Source organism: Natrix helvetica (assembly GCF_964273705.1).
Source record: "Natrix helvetica genome assembly, chromosome: 6".
NCBI lineage: Eukaryota > Metazoa > Chordata > Lepidosauria > Squamata > Natricidae > Natrix > Natrix helvetica.
Genome location: NC_138553.1, coordinates 40,650,376 through 40,670,568, shown reverse-complemented (window position 1 = coordinate 40,670,568; position 20,193 = coordinate 40,650,376). Strand labels below are relative to the sequence as shown.

Genomic DNA, 20,193 nt, shown 5'->3' with positions numbered 1-20,193 from the left:
GCAGAATCTCACCTGTCATCTCTCAGGGCAGAACACATTTCAGGTGTCTCCAATGTCCAAGCAGACTGGCTGAGCCGGACAACGATAAATCGGGCGGAGTGGACCATCCATCTGAGCCTCTTCCATCAACTGACACTATGGTTCAGCCTCCCAGTCCTAGACCTGTTCGCGATGGCAGACAGCAACCAGGTACCCAGGTGTTACACGAGGTTCATGGACCCCATGGCAGAAGGAGTAGACGCTCTCAGATGCCAGTGGCCCACGGGTCTCCTGTACGCATTTCCTCCCCTTCCCCTCATTCAGAGGGTAATTCAAAAAATACTGGAGCAGGACTGTTGCTGCTAGCGCCGAATTGGCCATGCCAGCCTTGGTATGCCGACCTAGTGACTCTGTCAATCTCCACCCCATGGCACATCCCATGGTCTCTCCTGTCTCTACACCAAGGGTCAGTTTGTCATCCTGACCCCCAGTGGCTGCAGTTAACCGCATGGTGATTGAGCGGCAAGCCTTAACAGCCGATAACATCTCCCTCAACATCATTGCTACTATTCAGGCATCACACAGAAGCTCTACTAACCACATTTATAATGCCACGTGGCAGACTTTTGCGCTGTGGTGTTCCAACCAGACTGTTGACCCACTTAGGGCATCCATTCCGCAGATATTGGACTTGCTGCAGAGGGGGATTGATCAGGGATTTACCCCTAACATGCTACGCCAACAGGTGGCCGCTGTGGCCTCTGTTCTGGATGGCCTGGCATCCGAACATCTGCCTTCTCACCCCTTGATCCGGAGATTTCTCCATGGAGCGTCCAACCTGCATCCCCCTGCCATACATAGATATCCGACTTGGGACTTGCCTCGTGTCCTAGAGTCAGGCATGACTTGTGTGTGTTCCATCCAGACCAAGTTGTCTTAAGACTGGACCCAACATTCATACCGAAGGTCAATAGCTGTTTCCACTGAGGTCAGGAGTTGACCTTATGTGATTTCTGTCCATCTCCCCGTCACGAGAGGGAGCGCAAGTGGCACACTCTTGAAGTACGTCATGCCCTCGATCTACATTGACCACACCGCCTCGTTCCGCCATTTGGAAGCTCTCTTCATCTCCTTTCGCCAGGCCTCCTTGGGTACCAAGGCTTCATTGTCTAGTCTGGGGCACTGGATAAGAGCCTGTATTAAACTGTCTTATGAACTTCAATCCTGAAAACATTACAGCTCACTCTACACGCAGTACTGTGACATTTGCGGCTTGGTCCACTCAAGCCACCTTGGAAGAAGTCTGCCAGGCGGCCACCTCGGCGTCTCCCACAGTCTTCATACGTCATTACAAGTTGGACAAGTATGCCTTTGGACGCAGGGTGCTGCAACAAGTGCTTGTGCCCTAACTGACCTTTTTTTTACAATTTCCGACCCTAGTGGACAGCCCAGTCTTTGGTACATCCCAGTCTGGCTGCTGTCTCTATGATAATAGGAAAATGGGTGTTGGTCCTTACCTGATACGCTCATTTTCTGGTAGAGTAGAGATAGCAGCCAGCCCCGCCCTGGTATGGGTCACACGAGGGGATTCCTTGTGCAGAGGAGAGAGAGAGAGAGAGAGAGATACAGTGACTATGGACTTTCACTTTTTGCTCACAATTCTCACTTGAGTCTACAGTTTTCCTTCATCTGAAACTGGGGAGGAGCCACAAGGGCCCGATGACATCATAAGTGTAGACAGTCCAATTGGTTAATGGATGGAGCATACCCAGTCTGGCTGCTGACTCTACTCTACCAGAAAATGAGCGTATCAGGTAAGGACCAATGCCCATTACCACGTGAAGTGCTCCTTTCACAATATATCTCTTTTATTTCCTGATACGTTATTGAACAGTCAGATTCTCTACCAACTGAGCATGTTCAGTCCTCTTTGGAATTTTGAAGATATTTATCATTTTAGGTTTTTATTCTTGCAAGTTTTTTTATTTATTTCTTGAGCCTGACAACAACTTGTTCTCATATTGTCAGACCCAAGGAACCAAGAACAACACAAAGAGTTGCTTCAAAGTAGTTTCTTTATTGTTACTTGCCTGTAGACAGATATCTTGCCAGACTAAAGCAGTTATCTGAATAACTACTAGATATACCCTGCAAACTGCTGAGGGGAGTAGAGCTTCTCTATTTAGGCATATCAAAAATCCCAGGCCTGTTTGTCTCTTTGTTTGGGGGTGGGGTGGAGGGGGGAAGAGCCTCTCACTACTGCGACTCTGGCTCACATTCTACCACATATATGTAGATATAGGTAGTCCTTGACTTAGGACCACAATTGAGCCCCAAATTTCCATTGCTAAGTAAGGCACTTGTTAAAGTGAGTTTTGCCTCAATTTACAACCTTTATTGCCACAGTGAATGACTGCAGTTGTTAAGTTAGTAACATGGTTTTTAAGTGAGTCGGCTTCACCATTGCCTGTCCGAAGGTCACAAAAGGGGATCACATAGCAAAAGCATAGCACTTAGATATATACCACTTCATAGTGCTTTTACAGCCCTCTCAAAGTGGTTTTTACAGAGTCAGCATATTGCCCCCAACAATCTGGGTCCTCATGACCCAGGACACATGACCCAGGACACTGCAACTATCATAAATACATGCCAATTGCAAAGCAGCTGAATTTTGATTACATCATTGTAGGGATGCTGCAACAGTTGTAAGTGTGAAAAACAGTCATAAGTCACTGTTTTCAGTGTCGTTGTAACTTTGAACAGTACTAAACAAATAGTTGTAAGTCAAGGATTATCTGTATTACCAATTTAGCTTCATAAGGATCAACACAATACATTGAGGATACTGTTAATAGCAAGTCCTACATGTAACATATGTGGGTTTTGATTCTTTCTAATGTGTTAGTCACTGATTAAATATTATTTGTCAGCATTAACTTAATTGATTTATTTTAATACTGAACTACCTTTTATAATACTGACCTCGTAAATTCAAGATGTTGAGCTCCTCCTATTTTCCCCACAACTTTGGGTTGAGTGAAAAAAGACTGGCCCACAGTCACCCAATAAACTTCAGTGTCTGAGAGTGTCATTAATCTTGGGTCTCCCTGCTCATAGTCCAATACTTAACCTATATACTGCAGTTTTACTCTCAAGTAAAACTGATGAAAATTTTAAAATGATTTTTAAAAGCAACCACCTTTTTGATAAGTACAAAAGGGATCTTATTGAACTTTGGTAACTTCACCAATCAGAACATAGTTTTCAGAAATGTTATTTAAAATATTAACAACCAGCAACTAGATATATTTATTTGCCTATCTCACAATAGTGACTTTGGATGGTATAAAAATATTTTCTGGAAGGATATTAGATTGTATGTACAAACTTTATTTTCTCTCACTTTCGATTCTTTTCCATCTCATTATGTATAGTGGCATAAATATATTTGTAGAGATCTGATCTGATGGATAGGGTCACAAAGAATTGGACATGATTTAGTGATTGAATAACAAAGAACTGATGGATATGCATTTAAATATTCTGGAAATTGCAGTTTCTCCATTTGAAGTACCCATTTGCTATCTGTAAATGTCTTTGAAAAATTTTTTGAGGATATTCTGTTTTTGATAATTATATTTTGCTTTTTGAAAAATAATTTCTGCAATATTTAACTGTATAATTTGGGGCTCAAGAATTCTATTCATATCCATTCCTGTCCTTTCTGGAGTAATTCTTCAATTAATTTGTAAATGGGACCCCTTCCTTCCTTCCTTCCTTCCTTCCTTCCTTCCTTCCTTCCTTCCTTCCTTCCTATGCAGAAATAGAATCCCTTCATTAAAATGAGGGATTCTGTTCACAAATATTATTTTCAGTGACGTATTAGCCTGGATTGCAAAATCTATTTCTATTTATAACATTAGATATAATCCTATAAAAGGATTGGGAAGAAATCCCAGTGTGTTCCCTCCCATGTTTGGGCATACCAGGGGTTGTGACACAACACACACACACACACACACACACACGTGTGTGTGTGTGTGTGTGTGTGTGTTGTATTTGTGCTGATAAATAAATAAAGGGAAACTAGTATAGATCCATTTATTTATTTATCAGCACAAATACAACACAAATATAGAAAGGCAACATTAAAAATAAAAATATGGTTTTCTGCCTGGATGATTTTCTGTAATGAGCCGAAGGACAGAAAGAGGGAGGAGTGAGCTTCCTCCCATATTTGGCCATACCAGGGGTTGTAACACACACACATACATACATACATACATACATACATACATACATACATATCTTTCCACTAAATATAATTCTGATATTTCAATATGATTTTGGTATGGAAAAGAGGGGAAATGTTATTTTTCTTCTCTTGAGATCAATGGAAATAAAAATATTCCACTGTAATGGGACTGCATAATGTATTGATTCCAGAGAATAATTAAAATCCAATATTAATTAAAATAATGACAACAAAAGTCTATGCTCTGTACAGAAACAACAGACTGTGATGGAAGAGGAACTGCTGAAGGAAGAGCAGACTTGGAAAGAACAATTGAAAGAACATGAGGTAATTTACATTCAGGAATGTTCCCAACTACTTATATGGGACATGCATCCCTACAATCTTTATGGTTTAGCTTATAGGTTGTGCTAAAATCAAACTTTGAATGATTTGGAAAATTAAATCATATAATGAGCGTATAGACTCCACCTTCCTTGCACACTTCCTTTCTTTGCTATTTGTATGATTCTCAGCAAATTGTGGTTTACTATTATAAGAATATAGTAAACTGTGGTTTCTGCAAATCATAGGGTAAATGGCAGTCAGAATTTCAAACTCAATGTAGAATCTGATTTGTAGGTATGATGGTTTGACGATGAACTGAAAATTGAAGGGTATGAATCAGAACATATTAGAAAAAGAGTCTCCACATCAGTATCCTTTCGTCCAAATCCTTTTGGTTATAATTTGAAACCCTAAAATATTTAAATAATATTTCAGTATTTGAAAAAAGATGTAACATTTTCACTTTTATAAAAATATGGAGCTGCTTGTTTTTTCACCTGAAAATAAACCTCTATACCATACAAATTATTCTTAATGTTACAATTTTATGCATTTTCAACATGTGGCATGATAGTCTTGGAGAAGCTGTATCAGTGACTGTTTGGTTAGCCTGGATGTAATTTTTTTTAAAAATCATGCTGCTACTCTCCTCTTCTCCGTGAAAAATTTGGCTGAATTTAAAAAGGTAAGGTCAAGGCTAAATAGAATTTCTTTTAGTAATTCCATTAAATCAAAAACCAGAGAAGAGTTCAAATCCAAATAATCAGTACAGAATAGGGAAGAGGCAAGAACATAAAGTTAAAGTAAATGCTGATCACTTGCCACAGTTTCCTTTATACCCTAAAATCACTGAAAAGCTGATAAAATCCAGCTAATATCAAGAATGATTTGTTTTTTTAGAAATAGGATTGGCCCAGTTATACATTTTGACTTTTTTTAAAATCATTAATTAAATTTATATGCTGCCCAACTCCTACTGACTCTAGGTGGTTGACAAATTGTTTAAAATATGAAATCTCATCATGAAAATTACAAGAAACCAAAGGTGGGAGAGAAATAGCAGAATAACAAACTGGGTAGAAACGAGAAAACAACCCAAGTTAAAAGTAGGCTTCAGTCACCAATGGCTTGGGTAAGGAGCCAGGACTTCAGGCCTCTTTGAAATACCACCAAGTTGAGGGGCTGTTTGAATCCTGGGAGGAGCACCATTCCAGAGGCAGATTCTGCTACAGAGAAGATGCACTTCTGGGGTCCCAATTATATCGCATTCTTGACTTTCCACTCGTCATCCAAAAGATTCAACTGGTGAAAGATGTCTTGCTTAAATCAATGAATTTGGAGTATGCCAACTCTGCCAAATGAATCTACTGGAAAGATATTATGGGAGATAGGTGATCCCTCAAGTAATCAGGCTCTATATGCCACATAGGGCTTTATAGGTGACAATCAGCCCCTTGAATTGAACACTAATCATAACCCTAACCCAGAAAGAAACTGAAGCCTACCCAACATTGCTCACACTGCTGTATTCTGGACCAGTTGAATCTTTTGGATGACGAGTGGAAAGTCAAGAATGCAATATAATATTAGAATATAAATGGCAAACTTGGAATATGAACAGAAAGTAATGTGTCCGTATGAAATACCTAGAAAACTCTATTTTTTTTAATCTACAAGAATCTAATGAGATTTGCAGACATGTAAATTCATTATAGAAATAGTGTTGATGTGTAGAAATCCAGTTTATAGCTATAGTATTTCTTATAAAAGCATCTTGTCTTGTTGGAATACAGGAATTCATTATGAAATTACACACACAAATAGAAGAAGAAAAAAAAGCCTTTGATGAACAGAAAGCAAAAGAAAGACAACAATTGGTGGAACAGCAGAATAATGCAGCTATAAAAATTCAGACAACATTTAGAGCTTTCATGGTGAACAAAAGATTTGGTCCTGTCTTGAAAAAAAAGAGAGAAGAACGAAAAAAGAAGAGAGAAATGAAAGAAATAATGGAAAAGGAAATGAGAGAAAAGGAGGAAAGATGGAAAAGGAGGGTTTTAGAAAAAATGAAAGAAAAGAAGGAAGAAAAAAAGAGGAGAGAGGAGAAAGAGAAGAAAGAAAATGAAGAGAAGATGAGAAGGTATGAAGAATATGAAAAAAAGAAAGAAATTGTGCGACTTCAACGAGATTCAATTATTGGAGAATTGAAAAATGAAGAAAAAAGCGAAGTAGAATTTGTGACAGCAAAGAATACTGAATCTCTTGATATAACTGAAGATACTGAACAAACAACTAAGAAAGAGCAAGAAATAGAAAAGGAAGTAGAAAACACAACTGAAAGAATCGAGAAAGGAAATGAGCTTGAAAATGAAGCTAACAAAATAGAACCAGAAGAGGAAAGTAAAACCTTTGAAAATGTAAATGTCAAAAAGGAAAGGAGAGCTGCAATAATACTGGAACCCTCAAGTATAAATAAAGCTTTAGACATAACAAATAAAGAAAAAGAAACTAAAAAGTTAAAAGAACAAGAAGATAATAGTGACCCAAAAATTCTAATTATGGAAAAGAAATATTTAAAACAAACACCAGACCAAAAGTACAAGGAACAAAATGAACAAGAAATACATGAACAAAAGAATGACAAATTATGGAATGATATTGGAAGAAGTAAAGATGAAGAGTTAAAATCAGGAAGAGAAGAAGATATTGAGATAAATAATGAAGAATCACTGGAGAATAACGTAAAAAAATCTTTAGAAACTGCAGAATGTCAGCAAGATAGCAACACAAATGTTCTTAGTTTTGAAACCAGTGCAATAGTTACCGGTAATCAAGAAAGTGTCATTCACTGCCTTCATGTTCAGTTAGATTCTGGGGACATTGGAAAAATAGCCAGATCCTCTGTTTCAGAAAATAGTAAAATAGATTTTGCTCCAAAAGAAATTCCTGAGGAGGTTAATAATCAGTGGGCCAAAGGTGATAACTCGAACAATTTCTTTGAACGACCACTTGTATCTGATTTTGTTGAAGCTAAAAGACTAGCTTGGATGAAAACGTATAAATCTTGGTCCAGAGTTTATCAGGAACACCAGGCGAAGAAAATGGTTGAAAGAAGCAAACCACGGAAATGCTCATTTGACCAGATGCCTCCATTGAGTGCTACTATGATCATTCAGGCGGGCCCTTGGAGTTCTCTACAACAGGTAAATCAATGCTAGAAATCTATCCAGTGTCCTGTAAATACTCTTAGTATTTATGTATAGTAACTTTTAAAAGTTGTTCTAGTTGTTACCTGAAAGTTATGCACGTTTTAATCTGCAGGAAGGCAATCCCCCATTTAATGTCCAGGAGAAATTCTTGCACTCAGGAAAGAACAGTTTTCAGTAAGTGGGGTCAGAATCCTATTTGATTGCTGAATAACCCAAGCTGGCAAGCAGCATGCTTTCATAGGAATATATTATTAACCGTGTAGAAATGAGTGCTTGAATTAGTGATTAAAGATAGATTCCCAACTCAGGAGTGGCTAATATTCAGTTAGGCAGGCAACTGGCTTGGTATAAATGGAATTTCATGTGTTTTGAATAGTACTGTCTGCTTGATCAAGATTAGAAATAATTTTTTCCACAAGTACAGTTTTGAATTTTTCCTAGCTGTTTGTTGAAAAAAAAACATGTTCAGCTGTGCAGAATTGCCATTTTTATTGCTGTCCAAATGTTATCAAAATGTATTTATTTCTTATTGGATACATATAGGTGACCACTGTTAACTTTCAAGATTTGCCTGGTTGCAGCCTGTCCACATTATCACAATGTGCAAGGCTTCAGTTCTTGAGCCTTAGACGCTGTGGATTACTTGCCTTGGAAGGACTCAGTAACTGCAAGGATTTGAAATACATAGATGTAGAGGTACCGTGCATTTTATTGTATGTAGAAGTGAACTATTTTGAGTTGTAACCATCTCTTCCAACTATAGTGATTGCGGGGTAAATGTGATTTTGCAGACTAACTGGATTAGAATTACTTTTTTACTTTTTATATTTTTGTTTCATTTTGATATATATTTAAAAGTGCATCCAAGAAAAAGAAGAAAAATCGGGGGGGGGGGGACCGAGATAGGGGTGAAAAGAAATAAAAGAGATTTATAAGCTGCATTAAGATGAATAATAATGTTCAAAGATTGTATCAAGTTAGCAATTTAATACATTCTTCAGTATAAAAAAAAAATTAGAAAAGGCAGCCACGAACAACTTTGGGGTACTTTAAATCCATGTACAGAATTATCATCTGTAAATGGTTTCCGGGTAAAATGAAATTCGGTAGTATTTATGAATATAACTACTAATATTCCCAGCAATTATATTTTAAAGCATGCTTTGAAATATGCATAATTTGAGAAGCTGTAATGCTATCTAGTGCAGATCTCCCATTTTTCTCAATGTTTGAAAAGACTACAAGGCTCACTTTTCCATTAAACTTAGAAACTGAGAATTAGCTGTGACATCATGCTTTCTCTTCCTCTATCCAATTCATTTCCCCTGAACTGGAGAACAATGTTGTATGTAATTTTGGTGATTAAAAAACCAGAAATGTTCTCAAGCTTACTGTGAGAATCTTTATTTAAAACGTTAATACTTCAGCCCAAAAGGGGGATTTATGTAAACATGACTTTACGTCCTGCCTCCTATCATTAAATTATTATTGTTGTCTGAACTGAAACAAATCAGTAATGTTTATTGCAACATGCCTTAAAATCCTGGCTGCTGGGAACAAGAGTGGAATGGGACTATGATTTCTTCTATCAGTTTGAAGTTTCCAAATGCACTGGATGCTGAATTGAATCAGCCTATGGCTCTAGAGAATGCTGTCAGAGTGTCTCTAGTGAATTACATCTTGGATTAGGTTTCTTTTTCAGATGGAAAAAGAATGGATTAAATTGTGGGCACTGGAGAAAGAAATAATCTAGATAATTCCTCTGATCATTCCTATGAGAAAAAAAACAATCGGACAGTGACTCAAAATGTAGCAATTTCTGTGTCATGTCACTTTCTCCAAGTGACATGACATAGAACAAAGATATTACTCAGAGGATAGAAAGAATGCTAAAAACCATGCTCTCTATATGCTACTTTGATTTTATGTTTTATTACTTTTTGTTTGAAAACTAGAGATACGTATTAAAAGTTGGGGTAATGGAAATAGTGTAACTTTTATAGCTTAAATTGATCAGATGAGAGAAGAATTTTATGAAGCATTTAAAATGTAATCGTCCTATAATTCATAGCATTTTTTCCCCAGAAATATTTGAGTAAAGGACTCACAGAGTTGCACAACAAAAACAATAGTACTTGTCCAGATATTTTGCTACATTAAAGCCTGCAGCAATCAATATATGAATATATTTAAATACATTTGAAATGTGAACATTATGGCTGGAAACTTAGATAAGTTTGCATCAGTGTTCTAATGTGAGAAGAATGTTTAACAAGAAAGTAATGCAGTTCTGAATGACATACTACTGTATCTAAATATTACTTTAAGACTATTACTATAATCAGCCTGATTTTAATGGCATTTCATTTTTTTCATTATAAATTAGAAACTGTCATCTTAATTCTAAATGTTATTCAAGTGGGAGTCAATTCCAAATATCAAACCAGCTGACAAAATATGATATGGAAATAAATTATATATTTATAATATATAAATAAATTATACTTAACTCAATGAGATTTAATTCTCAGCAGATGCGCATGGGATTAAAACAGAATACGCTTTTTAAAAAAATATTGAAATTCAAAGAGAAAAATCAGTCTGTTTTTATGTCTTTGTTTTGCTTTGTTTCCTCCCCCTCCCCCAATAGGAGAATAACATTCAGATGATTAATTGTGAGAATCTAGAAAATCTCTGCATTCTAATTCTGAACAAAAATAATATTTCATCACTTCATGGTTTATATGGCTGCAGTAATCTCTTGAATCTTGAACTTTCCTATAATAAAATAACTCGCATTGGTAAGATACTAATTATAAATAATAGAGCTGCAACCTTTAGCATATTAATTCATGTAAATAATAAAATATTTTCTGTTTTAGGAAAAAATAATTCCTACTATTTCCTGAAATCTGTATATTCTGTAGTATATCTTTTTTTTTTAAAAAAAAAGATATACACATTGAATAGATAGGATTGATTTAATGATACTGAGTTCTCAAGTTTGGTCATGAATTTCTCCAAATTAATAATGTATTGTGATGAAGGAAGAAAGGTTGGCATGTAATATTACAGGAAATCTAAGTAATTTTGGTAGAGGATCTCTATTCTGCCACATAGATTTTGGGTGTAGTCTGTATGTTTGGTAGCTTAATAAACATAGTGGGTCTTGTTTATAAGATCTGTTAAAGGAAAACAAAATATGGAAATTAGTTTGTTCACAGCTGCAGACTATTATTACTATTTAATATAGTATTTAATATCTATTTAAACAAGGAGGGAAGCATCCTAGAACTAAGGAAAAATTTCCCGAGAGTTAGAACAATTAATCAGAGGAAAAAATTGCCTCCAGAAGTTGTGAATGCTCCAACACTGGAAGTTTTAAAGAAGACATTGGACAACCATTTTTGTCTAAGGTGGTATAGGGTTTCCTGCCTGAGCAGGGAATTGAACTAGAAGACCTCCAAGATCCCTTCCAACCCTATTATTCTGTTCTGTTCTTTCTTTAGAGCAGGGGTGTCCAAACTTGGGAACTTTAAGACTTGTGGACTTCAACTCCCAGAATTCTGGGAGTTGAAGTCCACAAGTCTTAAAGTTCCCAAGTTTGGACACCCCTGCTTTAGAGTATATACCTATGGACCAATTTAGATTTTAAATGGGACTGAATGTATTCTCTACTGGGCATCTTATGATCCTTCAGATGGTAGAATTCCGCTTACAATATTCCCATCCAGCTTGACTAATGATCCGGAAATATACTAACTGAAATCATCAGCATTTGAAGCCAAGCACTTGAACACTTATGTTGCAAGAAGTGTTTTTTTTAAGGATTAACTAGCAAATATCTTCTTCAATTATTGTGTGCTATTCATCAATACAATGTGGAAAAGATCCAGAGATGATGTAGTTAAGGAAACAATAGTTTTCAGTGTGGACACATAACTTACAGGTGTCAAACTTGCCATGTCACATTGCCGTCACATGACGTATTGCAATGTTTTTCCCCTTTGCAGAACTGGGGTGGGTGTGGCCTGTGCGTGAAACATCCAGCCCATGGGTTACCAGTTTGACACCCCTGACATAACTAGTCCATTCACATATTCCCATCAACTGTCTTAAATATTCAAGGAGGAGGAGGAAGTGGTAATGGTGGTGGTGGAGGAGGAGGTAGACTGGATTTGGCATTTTTATTTATCTGCTGAGTTCTCTCCGAGACCTCTGATAGGTAAATATTATTATTTAAACTTATATGCTGCCTGACCCCCAATGACTGTGGCATTGATGGAAAGAAATTCCTGTCCCACCATTCCTGTCTTTCTGTAATGTTTTTGTTCCCTACCACTAGGTAATGTAGGGTAGACTCCTCAAATCATAATCTGCATGTATGGGATTTTAATGACAACTATTGAAAATATCTGATTCTAGCTTTGAGTCCTTTTTGATCATATAGAATAATATATCTAAAAAGTCCTTGACTTATGACCACAATGGAGCCCAAAATTTCCATTGCTAAACAAGAGAGTTGTTAAGTGAATTGTGCCCCATTTTGCGATCATTTTGCCATTGTTATTAAGCAAATCATTGCAATCGTTAAATAAATAGTCATTTGTTAGATGAATCTGGCTTCCTTCCCCCCCCCCCCCTTGACTTTGCTTGATGGAAGGTTACAAATGATGATCACATGACCCCGGGACAGTGGGACTGTTGTAAATATATGCCAATTGTAAACTGCCCAAATTTTGAACATGTGACCATGGGGATTCTGCAGTAGTTGTTAGTCTGAAAACCATTCATAAGTCGCTTTTTCAGCACCATTGTAATTTTGCATGATCACTAAATGAATGGTTATAAGTCGAGAACGACCTATATATCTGAATTGTTAGTATAAATCTGTCAATGTAGATATAATCAGTCATAATTGGGACACTATCTGTATCATCACACAAAAATAAAATAAAAAATCCACAGATAAATTAAACTGATATGTAACACATATAAAATTCAGGAAAAGCATTCACATCTCATGCCAAACACCGAATAGAACAAACCTAACATGCATAAGTGGGACATTTTTTCTTGATGCATGCCAACTTATTGTGGTTTAATCTTTTGAGATACTTAGCTATGGTTCAAAATGGACATTGTGCCCCAGTGTCTACCTTTTATTTTAAAGTATGATTTTGTGTCTCAAACGATCAACAGAGACTCTTGAAAATACTGTAAGTTGTAAAAGACAGTGGGGTTTTTGTTTTGCTTTATACATGCTAATCTTTGCATTAATCATTAATTGCACTATTTTTTAGTTAAATAAAACTTAAACAACAATAAGAAAGGGCATAATGTCTGATAAGCAGTAAAGGAACTTTTTACCTTACAAAGGAATGCTCACACAAATACAGGTTGAAAATGTATAACAATGTGCTTAATTATTTATTTAAATTATTTATATGGCCACCCACCTCATAGCTATAACTCTGATTTCCCAACATTATACAACGATAAGAATATGTAACACAAATACATTCGGATTATAAAGAATTCAAGCAATAAGCTAGGCAAATATGAGATGTGAAAGTATCTGTAAGAAAAACTTTTTTATATGAGAAAATTACATTTTTTGTAGTATATGAAAGATTATAGTATTTGTACAGTCCCATACGGTGCATCCTGGGAATGCCGACTGTGTAGGAATATGACACCATGAAGCCGCGGTTGTCCACCATCTTGTGACGGAATTTCTCATCCCAGTGCGGTTTAAAGAACATGGCATTGACGATCAAGGCCCCATCCGTCTTCTGGACATCTTTGGTGACTTCAGGCAGCTTGCCATCCGTGGTCTGGGCTTCCCACTCGTTGATGGACTTGAAGGCGCTACGCTTGTTCCAGAAGTTGATCTTCGAATGCTCGTAGTTGTAGTGCTTCTTGCTGCTCTGCACAAAGTTCTCTGCGAAGCTTTTTTAAAGGTTATTTTAAAAAATCTAGTCTTTAGTGAGTATATTAATCTTGACAGATGCTTTACATTTAAAATTTTTAAACGGTCAATTCATGTTAAAATGACATCGTTTTAGTAGCCACAAGTTTCTAATGAATGTTGGTGTTCATTAAATGTCAAAAATCAGAAATCCAAAGTAAATGAACAACATGGACCAAGAGAAATGATGGAATCTACATTCAATCTGTCTTCAGTGCCAGTTCTGCTCTAAGGGATTTCTTGTTTTGGATAGGTTTCCTTAGGTAGAGTATCTGAAAGGTTAAACGAAAATGGCATAATACAAATTAATGTGTCTTGGCTATGAAGCCTACACAGCCAACAGTGTAAAAGCCTCTTGTCCTGTCTGTATATATAATGAAAACACTATGCTTATACATGAGAAGAGTCTGAATAAGAAAGTAGATTTTGAAGAAAACCAATTTGTTTCTGCTTTTCTGCCTTCATTATCAGCTGCTTTGAAGAGGTCTGGTCGGTAGGCTGTGTGACTTACATTTCATGTTACACATAAATATATTGATTATTTTGAAAACATGGAATCACACAAACATATATTTGTTGCCCACTTCTTTCATGTCTAAATCCAATAGAATTTCCCAAAGTTATACAGTACTGGAAATTTTGAATGCTTAATAATATCTTATTCCCTAACTAATTTTAGTGTTTCTTTTATTTCTAAATCCTGTGAAACTAATGAGAGGACATTAGAAAAGTGATAAAAATGTGTTTGTTAAGAAACCTATTTGTTCTAAAAGATTTTTAAATAAATCCATTTCCAAAGAAATGTGATGAATCTATCAACTGCACTTCAAATGAATTTTTAAAAAATACTATAGATGTGAGAGTACTGGATTTCTTCAAAATAACATTTTATCAGCTGATTTTCATCAGTACCAAAGATGATCAAGATTTTCCTTCTGAAGATCCACCCCAAAGGCTCCCTGTGCTGTTTGTTGCAGAAAACAAATGTAACATAGTAGAATAGCCCCATTTAATGATTTTGAGAGGCAAATTTATTTTGTGTTGGGGAAAAATGAAAAGTTCATTTCCCATGTCTTTTATTAATTATTTGCAATAATGTACCGTATAATCTTACTTAGTTTGATCTTTATAATGAGTATCTTGAGGAGTATCTATTTTGTGTAGAAATCCAAACCAATATGTTAGAATAGAAAGAAGATATTTGTTGTGATATCATCTCAGGAAGTGTCTGTGGATGTGCATTTGTATTTCCATTTTTGTTTCAAACTGGAAGTTCAGATGAAATCGTTAAACCGAATCGAAATGATTATTTTTGTTTTATTGTTGTATTTTATGAATCCACTAGGTGGTGCTGGTTAGCTTCTGAAGCTATTTTCATTTCAGACAATTCAATAAGATACGTGCAATTTTGGGGGATAAAATCAGAAGCACATCTAAAATTATTTCCTTATAAGTAAAGTGGTCAAGATTAAAATATACTAAAAGTTAATATTTTATTTTTTAGCTTAAATATTTTTCTCTACTAAGAAAAGTCCTTGAAATTTTTACAGCACATGCTTAGATATTAATACATATTAACTATTATTGTATTAACATTTAACATTTTTTCCTCTTTCTTTGTTCAGCATTCAGCATCTATTATAAAATACTTTTTGTTCTATACATTATATTGTTTTGTGATATAATGACCGTGTGGTAGATTTCTTCCCATGTAGTCAGGCTCAGTCATCAAGTCTAATGTGATTAGGATGTACCTGTCTGGAGGGTTTATGCAGACAAAGTACAGATAACAAAAATCAAACTGATTTTCTTTACTGTTGTCAGTTTGGGTAAGTTTTAATCATGAAATGTGGAATAAGAATTCGTTGAGGGACAAAACATAAATTCTAAAGAAATGCATTTGTTTTTCATGAATAATATAATGGTACAAAATTTCAAAAATAGCAAATGAAATATATTGTGTGCAGGTACTAAGCTAATATTTCTGGTTTCAAGACAATTTGAATAATAATAGTATGGAAGACAGTATTTTATTTTATAAGCATATTTTATAAAAATATATTAAAACCAAATAGTATACCATTATGAATAAATTAATCAAATACAATTAATTTCAATATGTTATACAATATGATTTTTTTGTTTTTAGGAGGCTTGGAGACATTGAAAAAACTCCAGCGACTGGCTGTGGATCACAATCAATTGATCAGTACAAAAGGGCTCTCTGCTACTCCAACTCTGCTATACCTAGATTGCTCCTTTAATCATCTCACTCATATTGAAGGCATTGAAAACTGTGGTCTTCTCCAGATTCTGAAGTTACAAGGAAATAATCTCAATGAGGTAAACACTTGATGTTCTATGGTAAAACTAAATTAAAGAAATGTGTATAGGGGTAAATCCAATAATACCCTGTCAAAAAGCACTCTTCCTTTATTTTTGGATAATAAATTTCATTTTAAATAAACCCCTTGTTCAGAAAAGAGGGCACATTTTTTTCTTAATTTGAGGGTATTTTATTGTCTTGAAAAGGATTTGTACAATTTCATTTTTCAAGTAACATTTCATATTTTACTTCAAAAGGAATCTATAGTTCAGAATTCCATTTTATCTCATGATTTATATTACAGCAGCACTGTTAAAAAGTATGAGTGAATATCTGTGTTTGTTGATGTAATGATGTAAGCAGACATGTGAGTAAAAAGAATTGAGGACAGATATATATTACAGACACAGTGACATAAATCTATAAAGCGAAACACAAATAGGTGCACAGTTCGTAAATTATCCTTTCACTTAGCTACTGTTGCCAGAAGTACTTACTGACTTTTTTAAATACATGTTTTGAGTATGTCATGAATTTCACAGCAAGCAAAAAGAAGCCTGAATAACAAATTGCCAATATGATAATGTTCTTATATGCTCTTCAGTATGATAATTAAAATGCAATTTCTGTTTTTGATTAAGTGTCAAAAGCATATCAGATAAATGAAAAAATTATGAACGTGGCAAATATTTGAAGATAAGGAATATTCTCCTATGTGTAGTAGCTGGAAATTTGTATCTTGGAGAGAAGGAATTTCAGCTTTTGTATAGAAGTGATTCAGTAAATGTAGTTCTTGCATCATGCTTAAACTTTAAAATGTCTCTAAACTATGCTTGTGATTATCAAGGTAACTGTTCTACCTTTCTCTGGAATTTGATGTAAGTAATACAATGGTATTATAATGGAATACATTCCCATTTCCTCACTTCATTGTTATATTAGAGACTTAATCAAAATTATGAATTTGATAGCTTTTTGCTGTAATAGTTGTATTTAGGATTACTGCCCTAGTAACTGTATTAGTACATAAAGATTATTTATGGAGGAAAAATATTCAGCTACTCTAGCATTGTTTTATTAATTACTAATTTTATATTTAGTTCCCCAAGTTGGAAAATCATGTTTTGCTAAGAGAATTATACTTGGAAGACAATAACATATCAAGATTGGGAAAACTTACTGACTACTGGCTGCCTTTGCTACAGATACTTATCATCTCACAAAACAGGTAAAATTAACACATATTTTTGCCAGAAAGCAGTTACCAAAAAAGAGTCTGGTACCCTACATTTTTCCGCTAACTGCCAGCATGGGAATGCAAGTTATTGACATCTTAGCAGCCTGCTTTGAATGAAATTATAAGTTTTCACTGGATTTCAATTATTAGTATATAAGGCACGAAAATACAACTTATTGTAGGCTGAAGATCATGCTTAGAACTTTGAATTATTTTTGGAGCTTCGTGTACGGTAACTCTGATATATCAGATTTTGATATAAACCAAAAGGATTGGCAGAATCTGCATAGTCTGCTTTTTCATTTGTATAGAATTATTTTTTTGCTAATGGCAACTGGATAAGTTAAATGTAAAGCTGTTTAACCAAGATACTAAACTATCATAAAAGCTAATTGAATAGTAAGAAATGTGATAAAGGAACTCATCTACAGTAAAGCAATGTGGTATATCCATTACTAAGTGATTTCTTTAATCCACATCTGAGCTGTCACTCTATAATTGCCTGTTATAAAATGAAATAAATTGCAAAATTGGATTTTTTATTAACTAGATATTGTTGATAAAAATAGAAATATGAAGTAGGTCCTGGTTTCATTGGAAATATAACTTAGCTACAGTACCTTTTTAGCACTTGCATTTTTATTTGCAAAAATAAAAATTCTATTCTTTTTGATTAAATAGGGAGTCCTATAGAAAATAAATCTTTATTATGGTAAATAAATTATGCTTCGTGTTACTTTTTCATTTATTTACTACTAACATCTTTATCACTGTAACAGGTTTCCATAATTTAAATTGATAAATATGTCATAACCAAAATTGTGTTGGGTTATGAGTCCACCCAAATCTTTTATTATAGACTTAGAATCCTTAACACTGTAGTATTCAAAATACATCTTGTCATGTACTGCATTTTAAAACAAATTAATGATACTGTACCTCCTCTACATTCAATTGATTTTTGTTACTAAAAATCTAAGATGGATTGATGGAATACAGCTTCTGTCATTCTGTGAAAATTCACAGAACAAATCTAAGATGTCTATTCAGACAAAGATGCAATTGTGAAAAATGTAGCTTACTTTCAAATAAATGTGCATAGGATTGAAGTAAATCAAATTCAATTCAAAAGAGTTTACTCTCAGATAGAATATGATTGCAATTTGAGTTTCAAAAATCTTTGAAAGAGGTGGGTTTTACATTGTGGTGTTTTTTTTTTAATTTTTGCTTTTTGTATTGAACATTATTGAATGCCTTTCTTATCTATTCTATTTTTTTCTGATCTGAACAAAACATTCTCTGAAGAAAAGAAGCAGATCTGGATGCATTTTTCTGACAAGGATATTTCCCAGATCTTCTTTTTCAGACTTTCTTTTAAAGTTGGAAAAATAAAAGCTTGAGCTAGGATCTTCTGGATATAAATTATATGCTGTACTACCAAGCTATAGGCTGACATATTTTTCAGTCCATGAAACACTCTCATATCCCCCCCCCCCCGCCTCTTTTACCATTCTTTTTGATGATCTGTACTACAGTTGACAGCTGGTGAAGTACTTCCTGTTGTGCAGAAGGAAGCACTTTGTCATAACCATTGAGCAGATATCTGGCTGACATTTCTAGTAGCAAAAACTTCCCCTAAGTTTGCTCTATGTGTCAACATCTTTAACATAAATCATTTAGGCAAAAGTGAGAATGAGGACAAAATGAATAGCCATGACTGTAGATATAGCTAGAATGGATGACAGTATCAGCAAAATGCTGATTAAAGCAGTAAAAAAGTAATATCAGTAGCTGATATTTGTACTTGCTTTATCAATATGACTATGTTCTAAGCAGCTCCATATGCTTGTCTATGGCATAAGTGATTGGATGTTCTATACAGAAAGGATTAAATGTAATGAAATAAGCTGTTGAAAGAAAAGCTGTTCCTTTGCTTTTATCCTACAGTTGTGGGATTTTTTTTCTCAAGAGTGTGCATTGACTGTCTTTTCCTCTTTTGTTGATTGCAGGAAATCCTTATTAATGTTAGGATTGTGAATCCATATATAAGATTAAAGATCCAAATGGAAAAATCAAATTTGCAAATGATAAATAAAAACAAGTCTTCATCTTTAGTTTAGGAAAAAAATGCATTTTAAAAGTTAATATGATGCCAAAGAAAGTTTAATAATCATAATCCAACTGGTAATGCCTAAATATTGCTGATATTCCAAATATATTTTAAATGCAAACAACTGGACAATACACCCATTAGATTCACTATCATTATTAGAAAATTGAGAATTACTTGTACAACTCAATACAAGAGGGGCTTTTTTTTCCAAATAGGAAATAGTTTCAAAAGTTTATGGTTCTGTTTACATACTATATTAAACTGTGATCTATTTGTTTCCTTGCTGGTCCCAAATACTGTACAAACCAGCAAATAAATGATCCCTTTGAATGCTACAGTTGGTTCCAGTTGATTCTAAATTTGCAAGACTGAAATAACTAGGATTCTACTTAAATGGTAATATATGTTAACAATACATAAATAAGAATTGTATATATCAATTTTTCTCAATAAAAACCAGAATCTTTTCATTGGAGTTTCTCAGTCATTGAGGATTGTCTGTGTAGATAATTAATTTAAGAACCTAATTCTTATGTTTCTGCATGCCATGTTTTTCAATTTTTTGCACAATTGTGCTAAACAAGCTTGGGGCTAAAAAAAACCAATAGATCCTCAGAATTCTTATGAATAATATACTAGACTAATACATATTAAATAGATTTACAATTTTGTATTGTTTATATTTATATTTGCAAGCTCCATTACTTTTGGCAATATGATAAAAAATAGTTTCACACCATCTTAATGTAGGTTCAATCTCTTTATATATGTAA

At 34.5% G+C, this 20,193-nt stretch overlaps 1 protein-coding gene across 2 annotated transcripts in view; it reads left to right on the top strand.

Annotated features, from left to right (window-relative positions):
• Positions 1 to 20,193, top strand: part of LRRIQ1 (leucine rich repeats and IQ motif containing 1) — a 115,334-nt gene that overhangs the window by 16,493 nt on the left and 78,648 nt on the right. For both annotated transcript variants that reach the window (XM_081958767.1, XM_081958766.1), the window contains exons 7-12: positions 4,490 to 4,564; positions 6,358 to 7,767; positions 8,317 to 8,469; positions 10,424 to 10,574; positions 15,894 to 16,087; positions 17,171 to 17,298. In XM_081958767.1, the coding sequence (XP_081814893.1) occupies positions 4,490 to 4,564; positions 6,358 to 7,767; positions 8,317 to 8,469; positions 10,424 to 10,574; positions 15,894 to 16,087; positions 17,171 to 17,298 (2,111 nt within the window). The remainder of the gene's footprint in view (positions 1 to 4,489; positions 4,565 to 6,357; positions 7,768 to 8,316; positions 8,470 to 10,423; positions 10,575 to 15,893; positions 16,088 to 17,170; positions 17,299 to 20,193) is intronic.